The 24,015-nt window shown below is 39.0% G+C and overlaps 1 protein-coding gene and 2 non-coding genes across 3 annotated transcripts in view; 1 reads left to right on the forward strand and 2 right to left on the reverse strand.

The window, feature by feature from the left end:
• The window catches only part of LOC148096337 (uncharacterized), a 129,216-nt gene that overhangs the window by 50,429 nt on the left and 54,772 nt on the right, over nt 1–24,015 (reverse strand). Inside the window, exon 4 of the mRNA XM_087836394.1 lies at nt 11,682–11,704. Within this exon, the coding sequence (XP_087692520.1) occupies nt 11,682–11,704 (23 nt within the window). The remainder of the gene's footprint in view (nt 1–11,681; nt 11,705–24,015) is intronic.
• Nucleotides 20,047–20,165, reverse strand: LOC148096353 (5S ribosomal RNA). Its single transcript, XR_015717365.1, has one exon. It is a non-coding gene; the product is annotated as a 5S ribosomal RNA (ribosomal RNA).
• On the forward strand, nt 20,976–21,094 carry LOC148096354 (5S ribosomal RNA). Its single transcript, XR_015717288.1, has one exon. It is a non-coding gene; the product is annotated as a 5S ribosomal RNA (ribosomal RNA).

Genomic DNA, 24,015 nt, shown 5'->3' on the forward strand with positions numbered 1-24,015 from the left:
GAGGTTGCACATAACATTGACTTCTCCTCAGCAGCTGCCCCCAAAATTGCTCTAGATGAACGATTCACGATTGATGCCAGCTGTGCGTTGCCATGTAAATAGTTTGCATTTCATGTGTACCTGCACATGTACTTGCTAAGTACATGTGAACAGATCTTGAATAAAAAAAACAAAACAAAACATACTTTTAATTTCTGTTTTATTGAAACCACTTTACAGAAAGTACAATTATTTACAATGAACTGTGCATGCAACACAGCAGTTTTATGAATATTCAACAAGAGCAAGTTTCATTTGGCCCTGGTTTGACAACCACACTGGGGCACATGTTCACCAAAACACAGCACACCTTAACATTCCTATCAAGCAGTGTTGTGTCTTCACCCTCACATGATATGAGTAACTCCTGTCCACAGCCTCCGTGACATGGTGATTTTGTTGTTGGTCTTCTGTCAGATCTTCATCTATCCGGTCGTTAAGTGATGACGTGACGAATCCTACTTCCGGGCCTAAAGTAGTCTGTGTTTAATATGGCTTTTGTGTTGTTAACATGTTTAATGTTATGTATTTTCTTCTATTTAATCTCAAAAAGCTCCTAAAACAGTCAGTGATCACTGTTGATCTCCCTCGGCTTTTATTACCGCTAATTATTTATTTAAGCTCAGTTTTTAAAACCTTAGGATGTAACTACAGCCCATGCAGCAGTATGTGAATAACTAACCTCGTATTGTGGATGGATTATCTCAGTCGTTCTCCTGGCTGAAGTTTGGTCCTTTTACAGCATCCTGCCATGCGATTACATTTGTTCCTGACCACCGAGAACACTCACGTTAACTTTTATCGAGTGGGAAAAAAGTTAGCTTGTTTATATTATGCTCACATAGCTGTGTCGCTAGCGGTCACGTAGCACATCATATACCAGCTAGCCAAACTTCAGTAACCCTACAAACGTCACTGCTGTTTAGTTTTCTGTCTTCATTTATGTTGGAAGTGATAACAGAGCTGTACGTTTTAATTTGTTTCCAAAACCCCGCAGTCAGGACATGCTATATTGTATTTAGATAGAAGCTAGCGAGCTAACTTCCTGCTAACTTCTAACTCCGTTAAATGTCATAAATTCCGTTTTCATGGATGCCTGGATGTTAAACTCAATTGTTACACCTGGTAGAGCAGAACGCCGATCATTTTATTAAAGATGAAAGAATTTAGACAGTTTTTCAACTCTCAGTAATGCCATAGTGATCGTTATATATGGACCTGCAGCGGAGTTTAGGCCCAGAACGGCTAGTGACGTCAGACTTAACGACGGGATTACTTCTGCACGGGGCACACCTTCAGACTCTGCAGCTGCATAACGAAAGCCTGTAAGATAAAATTAGTGTATACACATAAGGTAAATGTATACCAGTATTCCAGGTGCGTGATTCATCTGAAAGTTATGTGCAGATTAGCGTACAATGAGCGCAATTTTGTATGTTTTTGGGTGCTATTTTTCGCTTTCGTTGCACTCGCCTTGTCCGAGTCTCACCGTTGCAATCCAAGCCTGACGTCTTCGTTTAGTAATATCGGATACATGAGATCCCTCCCGTTGCCTCCAGGAGAGGAAACGATGAAATGAGAGCCCATTTTCCAGCTTCTTGCATCCCCTATCGTGTGATCTAATGTTGCAACCGACAACACAGTACGTACGAACCATAGCTGACGTTTCCGTGTGCTTTGTTTGGCCTACTGGCATGGCGGGAGGGGGCGTGGCTCCAAAGCCCTGATGTCTGGCTCCGCCTCTGCTCAGTCGGCTAGTGCCTGATAGTGATGTGTGATACACTGATATACACTGATTTCCTTTACCAAGTAATACCAAGTAATATTCAGGGTGGTATCGACGATACTGATCCGATACCGATACTTTGTACAAAAACTTATTTTATTTATTTTATCTCAAATTATAGCATCATAATGATTACAGGACATCAGATTACTTGTTCTTATCACTTAATAATGCAGAGTTCATCATATAGAAATAAAAAAACTGAAGTTGTGCGCTATTTGAACTCCTTGCCTGCAGCACTAAAGGACTCCGTGAGAGACGTCTGTCTCGCCCTAGCAGCACCTGTCCCTCTCCTCCTTTCCACCCGGACAACAAAATTGAAAAACCATATTGCAGAATTCATAGCGCGGCCCAGCCAGTTCCAGTCTCCAACAATGGCGGCAGCAACTTCTGGTGTGTGCATGGGTGGGGGCCGACCAACACATCGTCTTCAAACCCCCGCGGTCTTTCACTACTCGGGTTAAACATGATATATAAGTCACTTAGATAACTTAAAAATGCTATTGTTTGGCTTTTTCAGTGTTTTATTTGTTCGTGAGTAAATCGGTTTGGCTGAGAATAAAGTTATTAGATTAGATTAGATTAAATTAAATTTAACTTTATTAATCCCTCGGGTTCCTCCGGGGTTTTCACACAGCTGAATAAACAGAAAATGATTAAACAAAGTGTGAGACGGTCGAGAGTTTACGTCAGCGCCCGGTTATATTTTAGATAGCAAGGAGCAGACGGCAGTTTCACTCCACCGAGGGAGCTCGTGACGTATACCCGGCTTTCTTTAGACCGCGAAGGCCGGGTCCTCAGGGTCCTGCTATGTGCTTCGAATATTGTGTGTCGTTTTTGTTTTACACAGTTGTCAGTCAGGCATCTAACTATGAAACAAATTACACTCCAAAAGACCCCGGGCTTCTGAAACAACAACCCGGGCTTAAGCCCAGTAAGCCACCTCCCGCTCCGCTGATGTCGTGAACACAGCAGAACTGAGGCAAGTGAACTAAGAGGTTATTTATTATTAATGACTGAACAGGGACGGCCAGTTTTCTCCCTAATATTATAATGCTAATGTATATCAGAGAGCTGTTAATAGAATTTAAAGCACATTAAAAACAAAAATGTATCTTTGTGGGAGTCATTTCAAATTAAGAGACATGGCCATCATTAACATCACAGGGTGCTTGTGCATAGAAACACATCAACAATCAACAGAAAAGTAACCACGTCTTTGCGTGCTAGCTCCTTGGAGGGAGCCCAAGGGGGGTCTTCTTTAATAGTGGCTCAGATTTGGGATCTATTTGGCAAGGCGCAAATAGATCTTTTTGCTTCCAGGATAAATACTCACTGCCCCCTGTTCTTCTCCATAATCGACCACGATGCACCCTTGGGCTTGGACGCACTAGCGCACCAATGGCCAGACGTGCTCCTGTATGCATTTCCGCCAGTGGAAATGATATCTCCAGTTCTAGAGAGAGTGCGTTGGTAGTTCCTCTCTCTGATTCTAGTGGACCCTTGGTGGCCCACAAGGCTGTGGTATGCAGAGATAATCAGCCTGCTAGCAGCGGGTCCTTGGCAGCTTCCTCTCCGCAGGGACTTCCTCTCTCAGGCGGGAGGAGAAGTGGTTCACCCGGATCTGTGGCACCTTCATGATTACCTGCTGAGAGGTTAAACTTGATTGCTAAGGGTTTGCCACCTAGTGTGATAGCGACAATTCAGAGCGCTAGGGCCTCATCTACTAGAGGCTTGTACGCTTACAAATGGCAAGCCTTCGAGCAATGGTGCCAGGACTGCCACACTCTCCCATTTCAGTGCTCTATTGTGGATATGTCTGTGAAGGTTCTCAGTCATCCAGGTCATCGTAGTCAAGAAGCTTCTTCAGTTCTGAAGAACCTCTCCGGATGAGAGGTGAAACATCTTCAAGCAATCTAAAGAAGTCCAGACGCTTTTCTTCCCAAGCTTCTTAGACCTCTATTGTGGATGTTTTGACAGGAGCTGTGGGAAAAGGGCCTTTCATCTACGACAATTAAGATTTATTTAGCAGCTATATCTGCTTGTCATATTAGCTTTGACGGGGTGACACCAGGTGCAAATTCCCTTGCCTTACGTTTTCTGAAAGGGGTTCGCCGGCTGAGACCTGTGCTTAAGTCCAGTGTCCTTGCTTGGGACTTGTCTTTGGTGCTGGAGGCCCTTTGTAGCCCCCCGTTTGAACCCAATGAGTCTGTGGATATGAAATTTCTTTCATATAAGACTGCATTACTTCTCGCTTTGGCTTCGGTAAAGCGAGTGGGTGACCTTCATGCGCTGTCTGTGCATCCGTCCTGCACACAGTTCTCTCCTGATGGCCACAAGGTCGTATTACATCCAGATGCTGCCTATTTTCCCAAGATCATGCCGGTATCTTATAGCTCAATGGAGTTTGAGTTGCTGAGCTTTTTCTCCCCTCCTTTTGCATCTGAGGAGCAGAGAAGTGATGTGTTGGTCGCGAACAAAATGGCTCTTAGAGCCGGATCTTTGACGTGAACGACGCGAGCCGGCTCCTTATCGCGAGCTGTGTTTTTTTTTTTCTTTCTCTCACCCTCTCTCCCACTTTTTTCCCGCTTCACTCCGCACGCGAGCCTTGTGCTTTGCGCTGGGCAGAGGGGGGAGGGGCGGTAGTTACACTCTCAGTAGCACAGGAACAGAGCGGGAGGGAGAGAGAGAGAAAGAGAGCCAGAGACAACAACTTCACATTAGAAAGGTATAGTAATCATCCACAACTATTTTCAGTTGTGGATGATAAAGGATTCAGAAAGTTTATTCATGCAGATCCATATGACAGAGAATGTACATCTTCTTTTTGTTTTCATATTTATAGTTAATTGTGTTGTGGTTTGCAGTGTTTTGTGTTGTTTCACTTTAAATTAGTTTAAAAGAAAAAAGCTGAAAATTTAAACAGTTAAAAATTGAAATGTGAATAGTTGATTTTTGTATAAATGATTTATTTATTATATTTTATGTGGAGTGAATAAATAAAAGTATATTTACGGTGACCCCTACAGACAAAGTACGTACAAAAGACAACAGAAGTGCTCCAGGATGCTAGGGGGCAGTGTTGAGCTTTTGTTACCTCGTGGCTACACAAGCCAGCAAGTACCAACGACCAGATTTGGTGTGTGGTAATAACAAGTAAATGAACTTTTTTTTTTAATTATTTGAATATATATGAGTGCTTGTGTATAAATACACAAACAATACACATATGCTTTCAATTGTGTAATTTAAGTGATTTAGGTAGCTCTGTTTTGGAAGTTCAGTTCATGCTAGCAATGTGTTTTGGAATTTGTAAGTAAAATAGTCGGTTTGTTTGTTTATTTCTGAAACGTTTTACCATTTGAACATGCTCACACATTAAAACACATTTAAAATACACATTTAATATGACAAACTGGATGATCCCAGTTGGATGAACCAAAACAACAACTGGTAAAGATGTATTAGTTTTACCTCTTTCTTCAGTTAGCAGAGTGATTTGTTGTGCAGTGCAGTGTTTGGTGGGAGTCGGCTCTCTGACGCAGGGATCAATGAAGATCTTCAGGGAAGGAAATTCTCTGAAATGTCAGATTAATTGCTATAAGTTAATAAACTAAATGGGTGAATGAACAGCAGCTGCATGTAAGATCAGTTTGAATGAAGATGAATATTTGTTTAAACAGATATTATGTAAAGTTGACTGTATATGATACATGCAAGTAAAATATGAAAAATAGGCATGTTAGGAAAGTAAAAAGTCAACATGCATCTAAAAGCTGACATGTTTTTTTTGGAACAAACGAAGTGAAGCAGCCAAATACTTGTGAGCAATTAGGAGGATCAGCCCACCTGCTGCACCTGAACCAGTTGACTAGCACTCTAATTTCCTAGCTCCAGGTTTTACTTCCACTGCATCATTCTATCTGATGTGTTTCTGCCATGTCTGCCACATCTATTGGAGCTCACAATAGAAACTTCAAATATTTAGGTGTTGAGGTCAGTTGGCCTGTTTACAATGTTGACAACAGCAAATAGAACTTTTTTAAAACTTTGTTTTTCTCTACTTGTGTTACAAAAGATAACATATTATATTCATTATAATTATAATTTAAGTTTAAATAAAGTTTTAATTTCTTTATATTTTTTATTATATTAGTAATGAGGTTTGTTTAGCTTTGCACCAAAATAGATTGTAGAAATAGGCTTTAAAATGCACTCAAGTACATTTTAGAGATTTTATTTTCCTCACTTTTGGGTAAAGAAGTTGAATCAGTTTAATCTCAAAGTTTACTACACTAATTTTAACCCAAGCACATGTACTTGTACTTAAATGATAAAAAATATGTTGTTTTTTTTTTTTTTTACCACATCTGCACTCATGAAATTGGACAAACTAACATCTTTTTAAATATAAACATTGTTTTAAATACTCGGATGAAAAAGTTAATCGTGACCTGAAGTTTTATTACACTCAAGTAAAAGATTATGCAAAAGTAAAGAGACATAAAATCAAAGTTAAAATATAACAAGTCTAAAGACTGACCTGTGTGGAGCTGAGGATCACTCAAAAAGGACCATTAAAGAAAGCCAAGGGACAAGAGTAAAAAAGATCAGTGATTTCCATGTCAGCCCTTTTTATACTTCACAACTGCCTTAGCCATAAATAGATTCAGCGCACATAGCAGCAGCTTAGCAACCACATTTCCTGTCAGCTTCGTGTCTTTGAGCCCATATATGGCATATATACATCAACATGCAGCGCTACACAAACATGACTGCAAAAAAAAAAACTTAAAGCAACTTAAACAATTTATAAGCAGTTTGTCTGCATGGCCAAATATGTAAAGATATGAGTCTCTGTCTGTGTACAGTTTTACACATGTTTGGTTTAATACTTAATAGCAAAAGCTCGTGAATGGTTAATTAATGCACCAAACATAATAAATATTACATGAAGTTGATTAATAAAAATGTTCCTTGTAATTATGTTAAAAAGTGCTCTGATGTTTTTGGAGATGTTGCAAGCTCAGCTAACAGTCAGCTGACAGAGTGTACCGAGCTCACAGCTCCAGTGTTCCAGCTAAAATGTTTTTTATGTTAACCAGTTAGATTTGTGTGTTCCACATGTTGCATTTAAGAGTTTTGTGACATTTAGTGTGTTTGGAGTCTATAGTTAGTGTGTAGTGTAGTTGTTGTTTTGTTTGTCAGTTATACTGATGAATGTCACAGTTGCACAGTTGGGGTGTGTTTGGCAATAATCTGGCGATACAATATGTATCACAATACAGGGGAGACGATACGATATACCGCGATACTAAAAGCCAGATGATATTTGTGTTTGTGTTAATTGTAGGAAAACTCGCAGTAAACAGTCTAAACTCTTAAATGTTTGACATGAGCTATCTCAACTAAAATAGAGGGATACAGTTGACTAGAGAAAAAAGTTATTTGGATGTGTTACCACTTTGCCAAGGTCTGCAAGAAGACCCGAAGTGTCCCCCTTAAGCTGTGCATATACTGTGTGATTTTTTTCAGTCGCGTTATTCAGCTCCTGCTCAACCCTGTATGATTGAATCGAAGGGGTTAGAACAGGGTTGGGCAACTCCAGGCCTCGAGGGCCGGTGTCCCTGCAGGTTTTAGATGTGTCCTTGAACCAGCACAGCTGATTTAAATGGCTAAATTAGCTCCTCAACATGTCCTGCAGTTCTCCAGAGGCCTGGTAACGAACTAATCATGTGATTCAGGTGTGTTGACCCAAGGTGAGATCTAAAACCTGCAGGACACCGGCCCTCGTGGACTGAGATTGCCCACCCCTGGGTTAGAAGGTCGTAGGTCACGATGCATTGTCTCACAATATGCGGCCCGATGCTCTGATGCGACCTGAGTGCTCACACTGTGCGTCCACAACGTGAACCTTATAACACTAAATCTGTCTCTCCCTCTCTATCTTTAACACACACACACACACCACCATCAACTTTGCAAACTTGCTAATGAAAAACATTGACCAGACAGCTGCAATTGAGCAGCAGTGTCCATCCAACTCTTTTCACGATTGTTGCGGTCGTGATAATTTTGTGAGGCCACATTGAAAAGGCTCGGATGAGCTTCCCAACGTTCTACAAGTTGGGCTTCCGTCGCTTGTGTCCAGATCACACACTGCACTGCCATGCTACTTTGTATTTTTCATTTCCATTTCTGTGTTTGTGCGTGCAGTGTGACAGGTTGTGTTAAACCGGCTCGTGGCACCGCTTCAACGGTGCGATACCCTCACGAGGGGCGACCAGAATTTCTAACAGGTTTGAAATTCTGGCCGCAATTATATGATTGCTGATCGGGAGCTGGTCATGAGGTGTTACTTGCTTCTCGTTACCCCAACCTACACGATGCATGACACACGACTAAGGTGAAACTTGGGCCGATTCCCAAAACGGTTGCACGACTGAAAATTCATCTTAAATTGGGCCAAAAAATTTGTTTTTACTGTGAACTGAGAGGATCCCAACCACAAAAAAACTATTTGCTTCTGGAAAGAAAACTTTCTGGGCAGACTAGACTATGAGCTATATGGCCACAATGACAACAGTATGTTTGATGTATTAAAGATGATCCTTTAAAATCTGAGAACACTGCACCAGATGTTAAGCATGGTGGTGGAAGGATCATGCTCCGGGGCCAATTTGCTACCAGTGGTACTGATCAATTGCACAAAATGGATGGAATAATGAAGGAGGAGGACTACTAAAGTGAGTTTACAATCCATAATTGAAACTGACCTTCCGAGATAGAAAACGTCTATATTCAATGTTACTCCAAATCCTCATCCTCGACTTATTAGTAAAAGAAAACAAATTTCATTATATAATATGTTCTGATGACATTCAGTTGGATCTGATTTACACATCAGAGGTTTGGTCAAGTAAATGAACATTAAAGAAAGAGCAGAAAACACTGCATGAGAAAATATTCAATACGTGACTTTCAGCAAAGCCGTGCTGTCACACTGTGGCTAGACTGAGGGTTTGTCAACCGTCAGATGACACTGCATCACAGAATTTTTGCTAACCACTTTGTTCTTTTCATGACCACAACTCAACACCTTGTGAGTGTTTGCAGCCTGGTAATGCACCGTGTGCCAAAACTGTGAACAACTGAATCTGTTCTGAGAGCAGAAGAAACTTCTATGAATGCAATAACTCTAGATGTTATCATGCTAACTAGATACGTGATAATGCAATCTTTGTGTACCAAATGCCACACGCTGATATATATTTTTTTCCCAATAGGAAAAGGGAGTCATGTTTTATTTTAAAGTTTTGTTGTTTTTTGTTTTTTTTTCTTGCATCCTTATTTCTTCCTGCACTCAAGGCCCGGTCACAGTCCACACCTTAACCTAAAATTCAGTGCAGGGAACTTGAGAGAGCTGTACTGAAATAAATACCACAAACCTCAATGATCTGAAGAAACAATGTAAAGGAGAGTGAGCCAAACGTCCTTGTGAAACACTGATAGTCATACAGAAACAATTTGGTGACGCTATTGCTGCTGAAAGGTGGCTCTATAAATGACTGAATCATGGAGTGTTCTTAGTTTTTCAGAGTATGCTATAGATTCCTATGAAAACACACTTTTCCACATGACTGTATGTTTGTTTGTTTTCTTGTGACTGTGCTATGAGGATTAAGCTATGATTTTCTTAACAGTGCAGTAGCAGCTTGAGAATGTTGCCTGATTAACAGGAAGTTTTAAAAGACCTGATCAAATGTCATACAGGAAATTGTTGTCAGGTTTCCCCAACCTGTGTTTGAATTCAGACTTTACATGTTGTCCGGTTTCAGCCAAGGGAACTGAAAAGTGTGCTGAGGATAAATGATCAATTAGGCAGATGTAAATGAGCAACAGCTACAGGCTGGAGGCTCTGACATCACATCTGATGGAGACCCTGGAGAGCTGGTCTTCGGCCCCAGGTGAGCTCACTGCTGAACCCCTTTCAGTTCACCTACTACACCAACATTAGGGTAGATGATGCTGTCATCCACCTCTGACATCAATCCCTCGCCTGGAAAGTGTTTGGGGCTCTATGACAATCATGTCCTTTGATCTATCCAGTGCTTTCAACACCATTATACCCACAATCCCGAAGGACCAGCTGGATTACACAGGTGTGGACCATCACCACATGGATCCTGGTGAGTCTTACCAACCACCCTCAGTACACAAGTGCCCATAATTATGTGTCTGAATGGGAATTCTGCAGTATAGGTACGTCACAGGGAACAGTTCTGACTCCATTTCTATTCACAATATAAACAATAGACTTCTCCTACACTTTTGATAAATGATTCCTGCAAAAGTTCTCTGATGATTCAGTAATTACTGGTAAATGGGGACGACGGGAAGTACAGAAGACTGACTGAGGACTTTGATGACTGGTGCCAGCAGCTCCGCCTCCAGATTAGCACTGGGAAAACCAAGAAGCTGGTAGGACAAACATTCTCCACCTAAGAAAAGTGAACAGGGAATAAACATTAAGATTGAGGACTCAGAAGCAGTGTGTTCATCTGACCAATAACCAATAGCAGACACATCTCTACATCAACTGTTCAGAGGAGACTGTGTGAATCAGGCCTTTAAGGCCAAATAGCTAAGAAGACACTACTATGGAAGATCAACAAGCAGAAGAGATTTGTTTGGACCAAGAAACACAAGGAATGGACATTAGACCGGTAGACATCCATGCTTTGGTCTGATGGGTCCAAATTTGAGATCTTTGATTCCACCTGCCATGTCTTTGACTGATACAGAGAAGGTGAACTGATGGTCTCTACATGCATGGTTCCCACCATGAAGCATGGAGGGGGAGGTGTGATGGTGTGGGGGTGCTTTGCTGGTGACACTGTTGTGGATTTATTCAAAACTGAAGGCACACTGAACCATGGCTACCACAGCATCCTGCAGCGACATGCCATCCCAACCAGTTTGCGTTTAGTTGGACCACCGTCTTTTTTTTTCAACAGGACAATGACCCCAAAGACAGCGCCAGGCTGTGTAGGAGCTATCTGACCAAGAAGGAGAGTGATGGAGTGCTGTGGCAGATGGCCCGGCCTCCACAGTCACCTGACCTAAACCATATCGAGATGGTTTGGGATGAGATGGACCACAGAGTGAAAGCAATAGAGTCAGCAAGTGCTCAGCACCTCTGGAAACTCCATCAAGACTCTTGGAAAACCATTTCAGGTGACGACCTCATGAAGATCAAGAGTGTGCAAAGCAATAATCACAACAAAGGGTGGCTGTTTTTAACATTTTGGTTTGCTACATCATTCCATATATGTGTCATTCATAGTTCTGATCCCTTCAGTGAGAGTCTACAATGTAAATAGTCACAAAAAATGAAGCACAGTTTTGTCTTAACCAGGTAACTTTAGGGTTAGCTCTGGGTTTTATGTCCTACAAAGATGATTTGCTTTTTACTGGGCTATATTGCCATGGTAACTTGTGCTTTAGACCCAATCTGTCCCAGACTGGAGCCATATCTGAATTCGCTTTTTATATTCTGTCTTTACTCTTAAACTTTGCACCATTCCACCGAATGAAGCACAGACTGCATCTGGAGACAAACCAAAGTGATTCCACGTCTCTTCTGTTAGTCTGTGAGAGAGAAAGCTTTAACATTTGAATGTGTCCAATCTGACGTTTCAGAGCTCTAATGTGTAGCAACTGCCTTATAAATAATGAACTCAATTTAAACTGTTTAATCATCTCTATCTGCTAAATGCTCATTTTAATGCAACGTTAATCTCATTGTTTTAACAGTGCTGCATTTTACCTCGTCTCTGATTGGAGCAGGCGGCACTCATCATGTTGTGTGGAAGAAGACTTCAGCTGAACAACAACAGTTCAGTTCAGTTCAGTTCATTTTTATTTCAAACATTTCAAACATGAGCCTTCACAATCATTACAATATATTATTCCATTATTTGTTTGAAAAGGAGTAGGTAGAAGTATTTACTTATTTGTCCCTCAAGTTTTACCTCTCATTCATTTAAATTTTTTTTTTTAGTCTTAAATTAAACAAACAACATATGAAACAAAAGTAAAGCAAAACAAAACAAAACATACATAAATCAAAAACAAGAAATTAGCAAGCCCCACCACAGTATAGTTTCTTTCATATGAAAAATACAGAAGGTGTATATTTGCAGATACACAAATTATGGAAAAACAAACAACCAAAACAAAACAAAACCCCCAAAAAAGAACCACAACACCATTACCAGCAACATTACCGTCCTGGGTTAACCCCGTTTTCTTCATTGTTATACTTATTTAAAATCAGGTTTTTATATTTTACTTTAAACTGTTTTATGTTTTTACTGTCTTTTATTTCTTCTGTTAGACTGTTCCATAATTTAACTCCTGCAATTGAGATAGACATCGTTCTTAAAGTTGTTCTAGCACTTTGTATTTTTAAATTCCATTTCCCTCTTAAGTTATACCCACCTTCTCTTTCTATGAACAATTTACAGATTTCTTTTGGAAGCAATTTATTTCTTACTTTATACATTATTTGCGCTGTTTTAAGCTTCACCAAGTCTTGGAATTTAATAGCTTTCATTTTGACAAAGAGTGCAAACACATGACATATTACACCCAAGTTAACAAAAACTAAGCCAAATGCATTTTCGGTATTTTAAAAAAAATATTCTGATTGTTTACCTATTTTTAGACACATTTGTTTTATTTACATAAAAATAATTTCAAGTAGCTGCCTGCAAATATGCCTCTTTACCATTAAGCCAGGTGTGAATGACAACCTGCAGCTGCATGCTGTTGTGGTCATTGGTGTCACATTAGGTTTTGAACCACAAACGGAGACGTTTCTTAGAACTGCTGGACTAGTGATGTAGGTATTGATGCAAATGGCTGCTTAAGGCGGCGCTACAGCAATGTATAAAAACTGAAGCTCCCAGAGCCAAATGTTATTTGTTCTTCTGTGACTGAGGTGAACTATAACCTGCTCAGGTAGAATTTAATAACAGCGAGTCTGAACTGCACTTGACTTGATCTCTGCTCATCTCCAGGCTTCACTTCTCATTCGGTAAGAACTCGTTGGCTTTTGCATACTTCCAAGAAAGAAACTCACTCTCCTGCCACACTTATACTCACATTCACTATCCAGACATGGGCTTCAAAACATGCTGGCATCATCTGGGTTCTGTGAGGATGCAAATAATGCATAAGTATTGCAATTACTGCATGTCGAGACAGAGGCCTGTCTTCATTGATTCATGTACATGTTAAATCAAGTTTAACTTTAATTCCACTTTCAGGGCATTTGATTCACTGAAGTCATCTTCACCACCTGCTCTTCCAGGCGACGGACTCGTGCCTGAACACCTGCAGTTAACCAACCAAACACTGATCAGTGAGGTAAAAAATAAAGTATATATCCTCATTTGAAAAAGTGTGAATTCAATCTTGATAAATTTCTAATATATAATTACATTTAGCAAAAGTGTTGTCTATTTATGATCACATCTATTATAAATATCAGTGCTAACACAGCTCTGACATGTATGAAGATAATATTTTGCTGTGACAGCTTAGACACAGGTACTATTATTAACTGCAGTCAGCCATTTACCTATGTACGGTTCAATGTGTGGATGTAAGTAGAGAACTCTTAATGCCTTTAGGTCCACATCATAAATTCATCTATTAAAAACAACAACAAAACAACATACACAAACAAACAAAACTACCAAGATTATTTAAAATTATTTAAAAACTCTACTCCAAACTTTTATCAAGTATCAAATTCCACAATATTATTTTTCCAAAAGTTATTTCCTGCAGCAAAACTTAGACTGGTTGTGATATTGAATTGTTGGAAGCTGTTATATTGATTTTGATTGATTTTATAATGTAATTATTTAAAAGGCTGAATTAAATTGAATACAAAATTCATGTGATATGTTTGTATTAATAAAGTAAAATGGTTGTTATTAGTGGTAAATGATTGGGGTTTGCTAGATGTACCACAGAGCAACAGGAATTCCTGACGTACACACACATATTGAACCGTAAATAGCAAAGTAGATGTGCACACCGTTTTCAAGAGTAGGTAGAGTACACATGGTAGTACACATGGCATAATGGTGACAATATTAGACTAAAGGTGTGTTTCACAGACACTAACCTGCAGTCTTTACAGTGAAGATGCACAAACATCAACCCGACTGGAACATCACAGTATGATCTGTAAATATATGATCTGTATTTGTCTTAGCTTCATAGTAACACTGTTTGAACTCAAATATTAAACCAAACAGGGGTAATTACCTGTCCAGCAGAGCTGTGTGTAGCCGTCAGTTAGAAAAATAATCAGGTCCTGATCTCCTCTCAAAAGTCGCTCTGCTGACTCTTGTTTTATTTCCAGCTCAGGTTAACTCTGCTTCTGTCGTTTCCTTTCTTGCATGTTCTGCGTCTTCTGCTCAAGTCAGCCACCTCCGGCGGACATGCAGAGGGGGGTCTGCGCTGCGCGTGCACCTCGGGTGTGCAGAAGCATGCTTTTGCTTTTCAGGGTGTTTCAGTTTCAAAATAGAAGTTTCGAGAGCTGCGAAAAATTACGTGATGGTCGTAAATCAGTGAAAAGTGGCTCTTAAAATGTAGGAAGCAAGAGAAGAGAAAAACGGAGTCGTGCTTTTGGTCTCAGTATGTGACTTTAAAGGGTCACCGAATATGTTTACATATTTTGTCTGGCCAAGAGATGGTCATTAAAAAAAAGTACTCACGTCTCTTGGTTTACAGATTTTAGGCCACTCCTCTTTACAGAAACTCTCTAAATCCTTTAAGTTTCTTGACTGTGTGACTGTGAGGTCTGGAGACTGACTAAACCACTCTGTGACCTTATAGTCCATTAGTACATACTCAGATCAGCTTGATGTGACTCAACTCATTTTCCATTGCAACCAAGTACCACCTAATGTGCGTGTGATCATTACAGCAAAGTGGCCAAATGTCTGTGATGTCATTCATATGCAACACAAACACCACAACAAAGGAAGATGTTGCAGGGGGACTGTAGACCTGAAGAAGGTCGATGATCTTGTATTGTCCCTGTAGACCTCAGTAAAAAGTCCTTTGAGTGCTCTTTGGTCTCGCCATGATGGTGTAGAAGTTGGAATGGAAGAAACTGATACTGTGGACAGGTGTGTTTTTTATACAAAATAAACTGAGATCAGGAGTATCTGTAACTGATTAATTGTAATCCAATCTGTGTGCAAGAATTCTGGTTTGGTTATAGGGGATCAAATACTTAGTTCAATCAATAACATGCAAATCAATTAAAAACCTTCATGTAATGTTTTTTTGTCCTGGATTTTGGTTGTTCTGTCTTTCTCCATTAAACTCAAACTACCATACATTTTAGAGACTGTTCACTTCTTTGTAAGGGAGCAAAATTACAAACTAAGCAGGAGATCAAATGATTATTTCGACCAGTGACAATATTTTTGCTGCTTTAAATTCTTAATCTGGAAAATGTTCCTGTATTTCTTTCTCCAGGAAACAATGAGGATCCTGTTTGCCTGTTTGCTGCTTGTGCTGCTCTTTGCCACTGGACGCTCAAAACTAGCTAATCGCCAACTCAAATGGCCGCAGCAAGAAACCCGTTATGAAGAGTTTATACGAAAACATGTAGATGCTAATATGAGTGTGGGAAAATGTGATACAGAAATGAAAAAAAAGGGGATCTACGATGTTAACCACGGTTGTAAGAACACAAACACGTTCATCATTAGTAATAACAAACAGGTCAAAGCCATTTGTAATGGTAAAGGATCACCTTATAATACTATCTTTACAAAGAGTAGAGCAAAGTTTAGTGTTGTTATATGTAAACGAAAGCATAGAGCCAGGGAACCAAACTGTCAGTATAATAATGGCACACTTCACAGTAACGTGAGTGTTGTAGTCCGATGTGAAGGAAGGTTACCTGTGCACTATGAAAGGCACATACAGACTTTTGAATCCAATAACGCAACTACAGGAAACATGGACTCTACTTCTGTACCCACAAATATAAATTTCTGAGATAACAAAAGAGCAACATTTAGCATCAGCTCTAACTAGAAGTGACTGGAAACATCTTCCATATCATAAGTTTTTATTCGAGCCTGTCTTTTAAGTGCATACATGTTTTGCAAGTGTTCAACTTGTATTTCCACTCATATTGTATGAAAAACAGTTAAACGATTTTTACTACAAATGCAGGTAGAAAAAAACTATTAAATGTTACTGATAAGAAAAAAAACAAAGTAAAAAAACATGGAATTTTGTTATTTGGTTCTTTTATCATCGATACTGATATATTAATAGCAATGACTGCAGAATACAGATGTACAGTTATGTATTAAAACAATGTGAAAGGTGATTTTGGTAACTCTGGGATCCAGCTTGTTTCTAATAAATGATTTATTGTCTGATCACAGAGTAAATGTGTAAAAAAAATGTTCTTTGAACACTTCAAACATCAAGACTCACACGTTGACCTGTCTTTGCTCTGTGTGTTTTTATATTTTATATGATTTTTTGTTGTATTGACAAATTGCAGTTTCAATGGTTCTTGTATAATTAGAATCCACTATGTACTTATTTTGTCCTCAATTACAAATAAACAAACACAGCACAAAAAAGCAAACACAATAAAAACTATTTGCTGCTTCTGAACCATTTGTTCTAGTATTTTGTTGCTGATGAATAAAACTCAGGCTCAGGAGGCAGAGCGGGTCGTTTACAAATCAGAAGGTTGCTGCTTCACTTCCTGGCTCCTCCACTCTGTATGTCAGAGTACTGTATGTTCTGCATTACACTCTAAAAAATTTTTAATTTTGAATTCTGATTGTGGTTACTGACCTCAAACTGATTTTATGTGGTACACAGCGCTCAAAAATCTGTCAAAAAATGTTGCACTACGACTTTGGTAAGCTACGACGTCGCACTGCTTGATGGATTGTCGGAGCATTAGGTTATCGTAGTCATGAGCCTCACAGAGTAGTCTGGGTCCAAAACTCGGTCGCTGCAGGTCCCAAAGTCAAATTAACACTGCAGCATCACTGAGAGTTAAAAACTGTCTAAATTCTTTCATCTTTAATAAAATCATCAGCGTTGCTGCTTTACCAGGTGTTACAATTAAGTTTAACATCCAGGCATCCATGGAAACAGAATTTATTAAATTTAATGGAGTTAGAAGTTAGCAGGAAGTTAGCTCACTGGTTTCCACCAAAACATAAGCATTATGTGACTGAGAGATTTCTGAAAACATTCAAACGTACAGCTCTGCTACCACTTCCAACATAAACGAAGACAGAAAACAAAACACCAGTGACACTTGGTACTGAAGTTGGGCTAGCTGGTATATAATGATGTGCTACCTGATCGCTAGTGACACAACTATTATAGCATAACATAAACACAGTGAAGCTGGAGGCTAAATGCTAACTTTTTTCCACTCGATAAAAGTTAACCTGAGGGTTCCCGATGGTTAGGGACAAATGTAATCACATGGCAGGATGCTGTAAACGGACCAAACTTACAATATGAGGTTAGTCATTAATATACTGCAACAACATGCGAATAGAGCAGCTGCGAGAGAATTAAACATTAATGAATCAATGGTACAGAAATGGAAGAAGCAAGAAGAATGAGTTAAGTAAAGTTTGACTTATCTGACTGTTTTGTTTCGCTTTATGCACCTTATGGTTCGAAAAATAGAGTATCCTTGAGCAAGAATCACAAACAAAGTGACACTAAATTATTATTTTTTGTTTAAAAACCAGGTGTGATGAATATGAGTACAAATCTGCAGCAAATCCTGTACATACAGCTCCTCATATTCTTAAGAACAGATGATCTGTTTAACTGAACCTTACTTTCAGTAAGTCACTCGGTGTTGCATGTAAATTAAATTCAGACTGCTGACTCATCATCCACGTGCCCTAATCAGGTAACAGTTCAAATGGCTGTTTTGTTGAGTCCCACACATTTGGCGTTTTTATATATGTGTCATATTCTTAATCTGTCGCAGCAGTCACGATGCTGCTTATAAGTTATATTCAGACTGATGAGTCTTCACTGATGTCCCCAAAAGAAGAAAAGCTCCAAATGTTTATGCTGTTGTTTCTTCAGTTATTACTTATAAATGTTTTGTTTTGTTTCTGATGTTCCGGTTATGTAGCCTAATGTAATGCAACCATTGCTCTCACTGCTACTGCTGCAGAGATCAGGGTCAAAAACTGTGTGGCCTCCACTCCTGAATGAATGAACCCTTCCTGTATAAACGCAGTCCCTCGAGACGTGACTGCCCCTCAGCGTCTGTTTATTACACCAAAGCAAGTTTGAGAACAAAAAGTATAAATGGCTCTCTGTTGATTGTTGATGTGTTTCTATGCACAAGCACCCTGTGACATTAATAATGACCATGCCTTTCAATTTGAAATGACTCCCACAAAGTTACATTTTTGTCCTTAATGTGCTTTTAATTCCATTAACAGACTGCTGACTGTAGCTCTCTGATATACATTAGCGTTATAATATTAGTGAGAAAACTGGCCGTCTCTGTTCAGTCATTAATAATAAATAACCTCTTAGTTCACTTCCTTCAGTCCTGCTGTGTGAAAGTTGAAAGAATATGAGGTCTGAATTCAACAACAGGTCACGTGATATGTTTTCTGTTGATCACACTGAACACCGAGCTGCTACCCAATGATTTCTCTAATAGAGTAAAAAGATGTTTTAATGGATCAACACTGTGTTCACAATAATCACAACAGTAATGCAGACTTGGCTCTTAAAGAGCTCTGTTAGCTCTTTATACACAGGAAACATGTTTATGTGAGTACTAATGAGGCTGAGCTTCTATGAGCACTGCAGCATCACTTTAAGACTGAGTTCCTGGAGTGGGATGTCACTGACCACTTCTAGATCTCCCCTCTCTCACAATCAGCTGATGTCAGTTCATGTGGTGATAGCAGAGACTCTCTAAAGCACAAATCTTTCTTTTTTTGATCTTTATTGGCACAAAGGACAGGAGTGAAATGGTAAAGTGCAAACTGCACCCAGGACAGAAAAATCTGCATTATCGAGCACAAAACGTAAATGCTGGTAATTGATATTTGACGACGATGATGATGAAGAAATCCACCATTCTGTCAAATATCCTTTATAACTGCTGGCAGCTACTATTGCATTTATACTCTTACATAACTCCAGTAGTTGGATGTTTATCATCATGTTTTCTAAATGTTGTTTTTGTTACACTCACTAATAAAGATGTCAGGCTTACATTTGCCTCATGTCTTTGAGTAAATAGTAAACAGCCCTCTTCCTATTGAAAAAACAAAAGTAGTATCCAAGATGGCCGACTTCTAAATGGCCACCATGGTCACCACCCATCTTGAGGAGTTTGCCCCCTCACATATACTAATGTGCCACAAACAGGACTTTAATATCACCAACCATTCCCATGTTATTACGGTGTATCCATATAAATGGCCCACCCTGTATAATACACCTCTCTGTATTGAGTCATAAGTGTTATTAATTTCTGGCTCTCTTCCAAAGCATGTCTTTTATCCCATCTTCCTCTTTTCACCCCACTGGTCAGCTAATAAAAGAAAACAGAGAAAACAACAAAAATCACATGACCCTGTGTGAGAAAGTGCTATGGCAACAGAAATCTTCTATTCACTTACCTTCTCACTGTGTAATCATTATTGCTGGGCAACCGCCCAGGTCGCCCATATCAAAAAGCGCTACTGACCGCAGGTTAACCAACCAACCACTTATCAGTAAGTTTCATAATTTGGAAATTTTTAAAATAGAAGTCACACTCATATAGCTGATATTGTTACCAAGTGCAAGAGGGCTTTGCTGAAAGTTCACTGTGTCTGTGTAATAGTTTTGTGTTAGGACAAATCTGATTTCACTGCAGGTGTAAACTTTGCATGTGACAAATAAAGGCTTTATTGATTGATTGACTGATTGATCGAGAAGAATTTTAATAGTTGCCTGCTTTCTACTCGACCTTAGCTAGGATTGTACTCCCTGATCTGGGAAGGGTAGGAAAAAAGAATTCAGTTAACAAGTGGAAGAGATTAATTTAACCTGCCTCCACTGAGTGAGCAGCGCCCTCTGCAGTTTGTGTGTGGAAGTGCAAAAGCTTACAGCACCTGGTATTCCCAGGCGGTCTCCCATCCAAGTACTGACCAGGCCCGACCCTGCTTAGCTTCCGAGATCAGACGAGATCGGGCGTGTTCAGGGTGGTATGGCCGTAAGCGACAGACGGAACGCATAAAAGGCCTGTTATAGATGATTACAGATTTAGATTTGATGCATTACAGATCGATTACACCAGGGGTGTCGAACTCATTTTATATTGCGGACCATATACAGCCCACTTTGATCTTAAGCCGTCTGGACCAGTGAAAGTCTCCTTTCTGTCAGTGTCACTTATTTAACAGTTTTTCTATGTGTTAAAGAAAAGCTGTTCTGACAAAGAAAGAAATCTGTCAGTAAGATTTTTGGACTTAAATTGTAAGAAATAAATGTGTAAAATCCCAGACAACATTCCGGTAGCTCTTTGCCCAGATTGCCCATTTTCTGTTGTTGTGGTTCTTGTTGTTTTTTAATTGTAGTCATACAAAATGAGATTTCTGTGGTTGAAAGTAAAAAAACCAAACTTTTCTGTTTACACAAAGTTACAAAAGATTTACTGGAGACATAGCTAAGAATTTTCAGTGTGCAATAAATTGTGAAAGCCGAAGTTTCTTTGATACTGAAAAGCACAAATTAGACTTTATTGTCAGATGTCATTTTTTGGGAAAAAAACAGTGTGGTCACATAAAATGACATGGCAGGTCACATTATGTTTTTATTGACATATTACTTTGTAAAAAGTGTGTTGCTGCCTAATGTAGTTGTATAATCATAATGTTTTATCTCTAACATATCAAATTAATGTTAAAAAGTGTAACTGATCATTTACTGCAGGGCAGTGTGACGGAGAACAGTCAACTAAGACCAATAGTTATAGATGATGAATGTTTCTACATCATCTATAAAAAGCCTTTTGAACGTCTCCTCTCTCGCTTACGGCCACACCACCCTGAACACGCCCGATCTCGTCTGATCTCGGAAGCTAAGCAGGGTTGGGCCTGGTCAGTACTTGGATGGGAGACCGCCTGGGAATACCAGGTGCTGTAAGCTTTTGCACTTCCACACACAAACTGCAGAGGGCGCTGCTCACTCACAGAAAACAGAATCAGAAAAAAAACTTCATTAAAATGCTTATAAAAATAAGGCATTTTGCTTTCGTGCAAAACCTGATAATCATCTCACTGTATCTACTTTTCTGGTGTGTATTTTCCAGCAGAGGTTTGGCTCTGTGTCATGTGTCTGACATTTTGTGGATGTCAGAGAGCATCATTATTATTTACTAACTTTAGGTTTCAAAACAGGAGGAAGACTGATATTTACTCACAGTAAATATCAGTCTTCCTCCTGTTTTCTATTTTGCAGAGCCTTACTGATGAGCCACAGATATTATTTTATTTTCTCCCCCTGATATCTGTAACTTTATCATTTAAACTGTTGATATGGCTCCAAGCAGCCCCATTAACTTTATAATTGACTTTTGTTTCCTCCTTTCTCCTCTCTATAATTTACTGCCAATATATTGTGAGTTTATATCAGTAGCATTTGAGCAAAACCTGGTGAGGACTTAGAAGAGCTTCAACATCCCATTATAATTTTAGTATCGCACAGACAACATAAATTACAACCTAATCCAATCTGAAGACACAATTGAAGCTTCAGACATTCATCTATTGACAGTGAAACACTGCCCTCTGCTGGACTCCAATAAAACAGATCATACTTTAAAATGAGGCAGCATCAACAAGCTGTCTGCAAAAAAAAAATAGAAGAAAAAAAGAACAAAATTTGCATGAAATACAGAACGTATTGATTCTATGAATCAAAGAAAGCACTCTGTAGTATTCTACAGAAAGAGGAATTTCTCGGCACAGTACTGAGTAACTTGTCAACCATGGAGAAGGCACAGTGTCCACCTAAAGCCCATATTTACAAAAAACAGAGCAAACAATTTTCTCGCATTGCTCAAGGTGAAGGTAATGCTGTCATTTTCATATGACTTATTATGGGCTTCAATCTCATGGTGAAAAATTAAAAAGTATACACACATTAAAATCTTTTAATATGGGGTTGTACAATGTCTTAAATTGATATGGCTAATGCCTGTTAACTTCTCATCAGTGATCATGGATGGAATAATGAAAGAGGAGAACTACTAAAGTGAGTTTACAATCCAACATAGAAACTGACCCCCTGAGAGGGAAAACTTTTATATTCAATGTTACTCCAAATCCTCATTCTCAACTTATTACCAAAAGAAAAAAAATGTTATTATATGTTCTGATAACATTCAGTTGGATCTGATTTACACATCAGAGGATTGTTCAAGTAAATGTATTCAAGTCAAGTGAAATAAAGAGCAGAAAACACTTCATGAGAAGTAATGCAAAACGTGACTTTCAGCAAAGCCGTGCTGTCACACTGTGGCTAGACTGAGGGTTTGTCAACAGTCTGATGAAACTGCATCAGAGACTTGTGTTTAAACACTTTGTTCTTTTCATGACCACAACTCAACACCTTGTGAGTGTTTGCAGCCTGGTAATGCACCGTGTCCCGAAACTGTGAACAACTGAATCTGTTCTGAGAGCAGAAGAAACTTCTACAATTGCAATAACTCTAGATGTTAACACACTAACTACACATGTTATAATGTAACACTTTGTGTCATGTAAAACTCTGAAGTCAAGGTTATAAATGGTTATAAACTTTTAAGTTTACCTTCATATATTTCACTTTAAAAAACTGCTCATCTTGCCCTGTTTGGTGTCATTCTTTCCAGCACAACAGCACATATAAGAATTTACAGTTATTTCATTTTGACTGCATTAACACTTAAAATCTCACAAAACGAAAAAAAAAAAAATCTAAGCAGGAATGTTTTTTTTATCTGTAAAAAAACAACTTTTAATCAATCAATTTTAATGTGAAACAAAAAATATAAATTGTATATTTCAAAACTATGTTTAAGTTGCTCCTGCTTTGTAACTGGACTTGGAGTATACACAGACAACAAACTAGACTGGGTTAAAAACACCACGGTCCTCTACAGGAAGGGCCAGAGTCGTCTCTATTTTCTGAGGCAGCTGAGTTCCTTCAACATCTGTCAGACAATGCTCAGGATTTTTTACGAGTCTGTTGTGGCCAGTGCCATCCTCTATGCTGTTGCATGCTGGGGCAACAGGTTGACAGTCACAGGTGCCAACGGACTCAATAAACTGATCCGCAAGGCCAGTAATGAGTGGGGATGGAGATGGACTCATTTAGGGTGTCTGAGAGGCAGATGTTGTCCAAAATAAGGAGCACATTCAGTGAGAGACTGAGATTAACAAAATGCACCACTGAACAACACAGGAAATCATTCCTGTCTGTGGCCATCTCCCTGTATAATCTAATACACAGTACACAGTGCAATAGTTATACCCTTTCAAGGTTATTGTTAAATGTCAATCATATATATTTCACCTCTGTAATATTCTTGATATTTATAATTGAGCAATTTATATTAGTGCTATGTCTTATATTTGTAAACACTGTAATATATTGTATTATTTAATTAGTTTAATCTGTTACTGTTATTGTCTTGGAGAATCTGTAACCCACGTAATTTCCTTAGGGATGATTAAAGTAATCTGATTCTGATTATTCACTTTAAATATGAATATCACACCAGACAGCTCCTATTATTCAGAAAGCACCTTTATTGCTTCAGTGCAAATTAGAAGGTAAGTAGCAGCCAGATGCTGCTAATCCACTGCATTTGAATAATTGGTCATCAGCATATGTGAGCAGCTCTATAAAAGCATGAGTTTTGTCAGTTTGCTGGTCTGGAGTATTCAGGTGTTTGTTAACACAATGTCATAATCTTCCCAGGAACGGATGTCCCAGAAAATTCACCCCAGGGTCAAACTGTGCAGTGGTCCAAGAGCCACATGTCAGACTCTACAAACCTCTGTTAGCATGTTAAATGTTAAAGT

The sequence above is a fragment of the Neolamprologus brichardi genome, chromosome 23, assembly GCF_056152115.1.
Source record: "Neolamprologus brichardi isolate AB-2024 chromosome 23, ASM5615211v1, whole genome shotgun sequence".
In the NCBI taxonomy this organism is placed as follows: Eukaryota; Metazoa; Chordata; class Actinopteri; order Cichliformes; family Cichlidae; genus Neolamprologus; species Neolamprologus brichardi.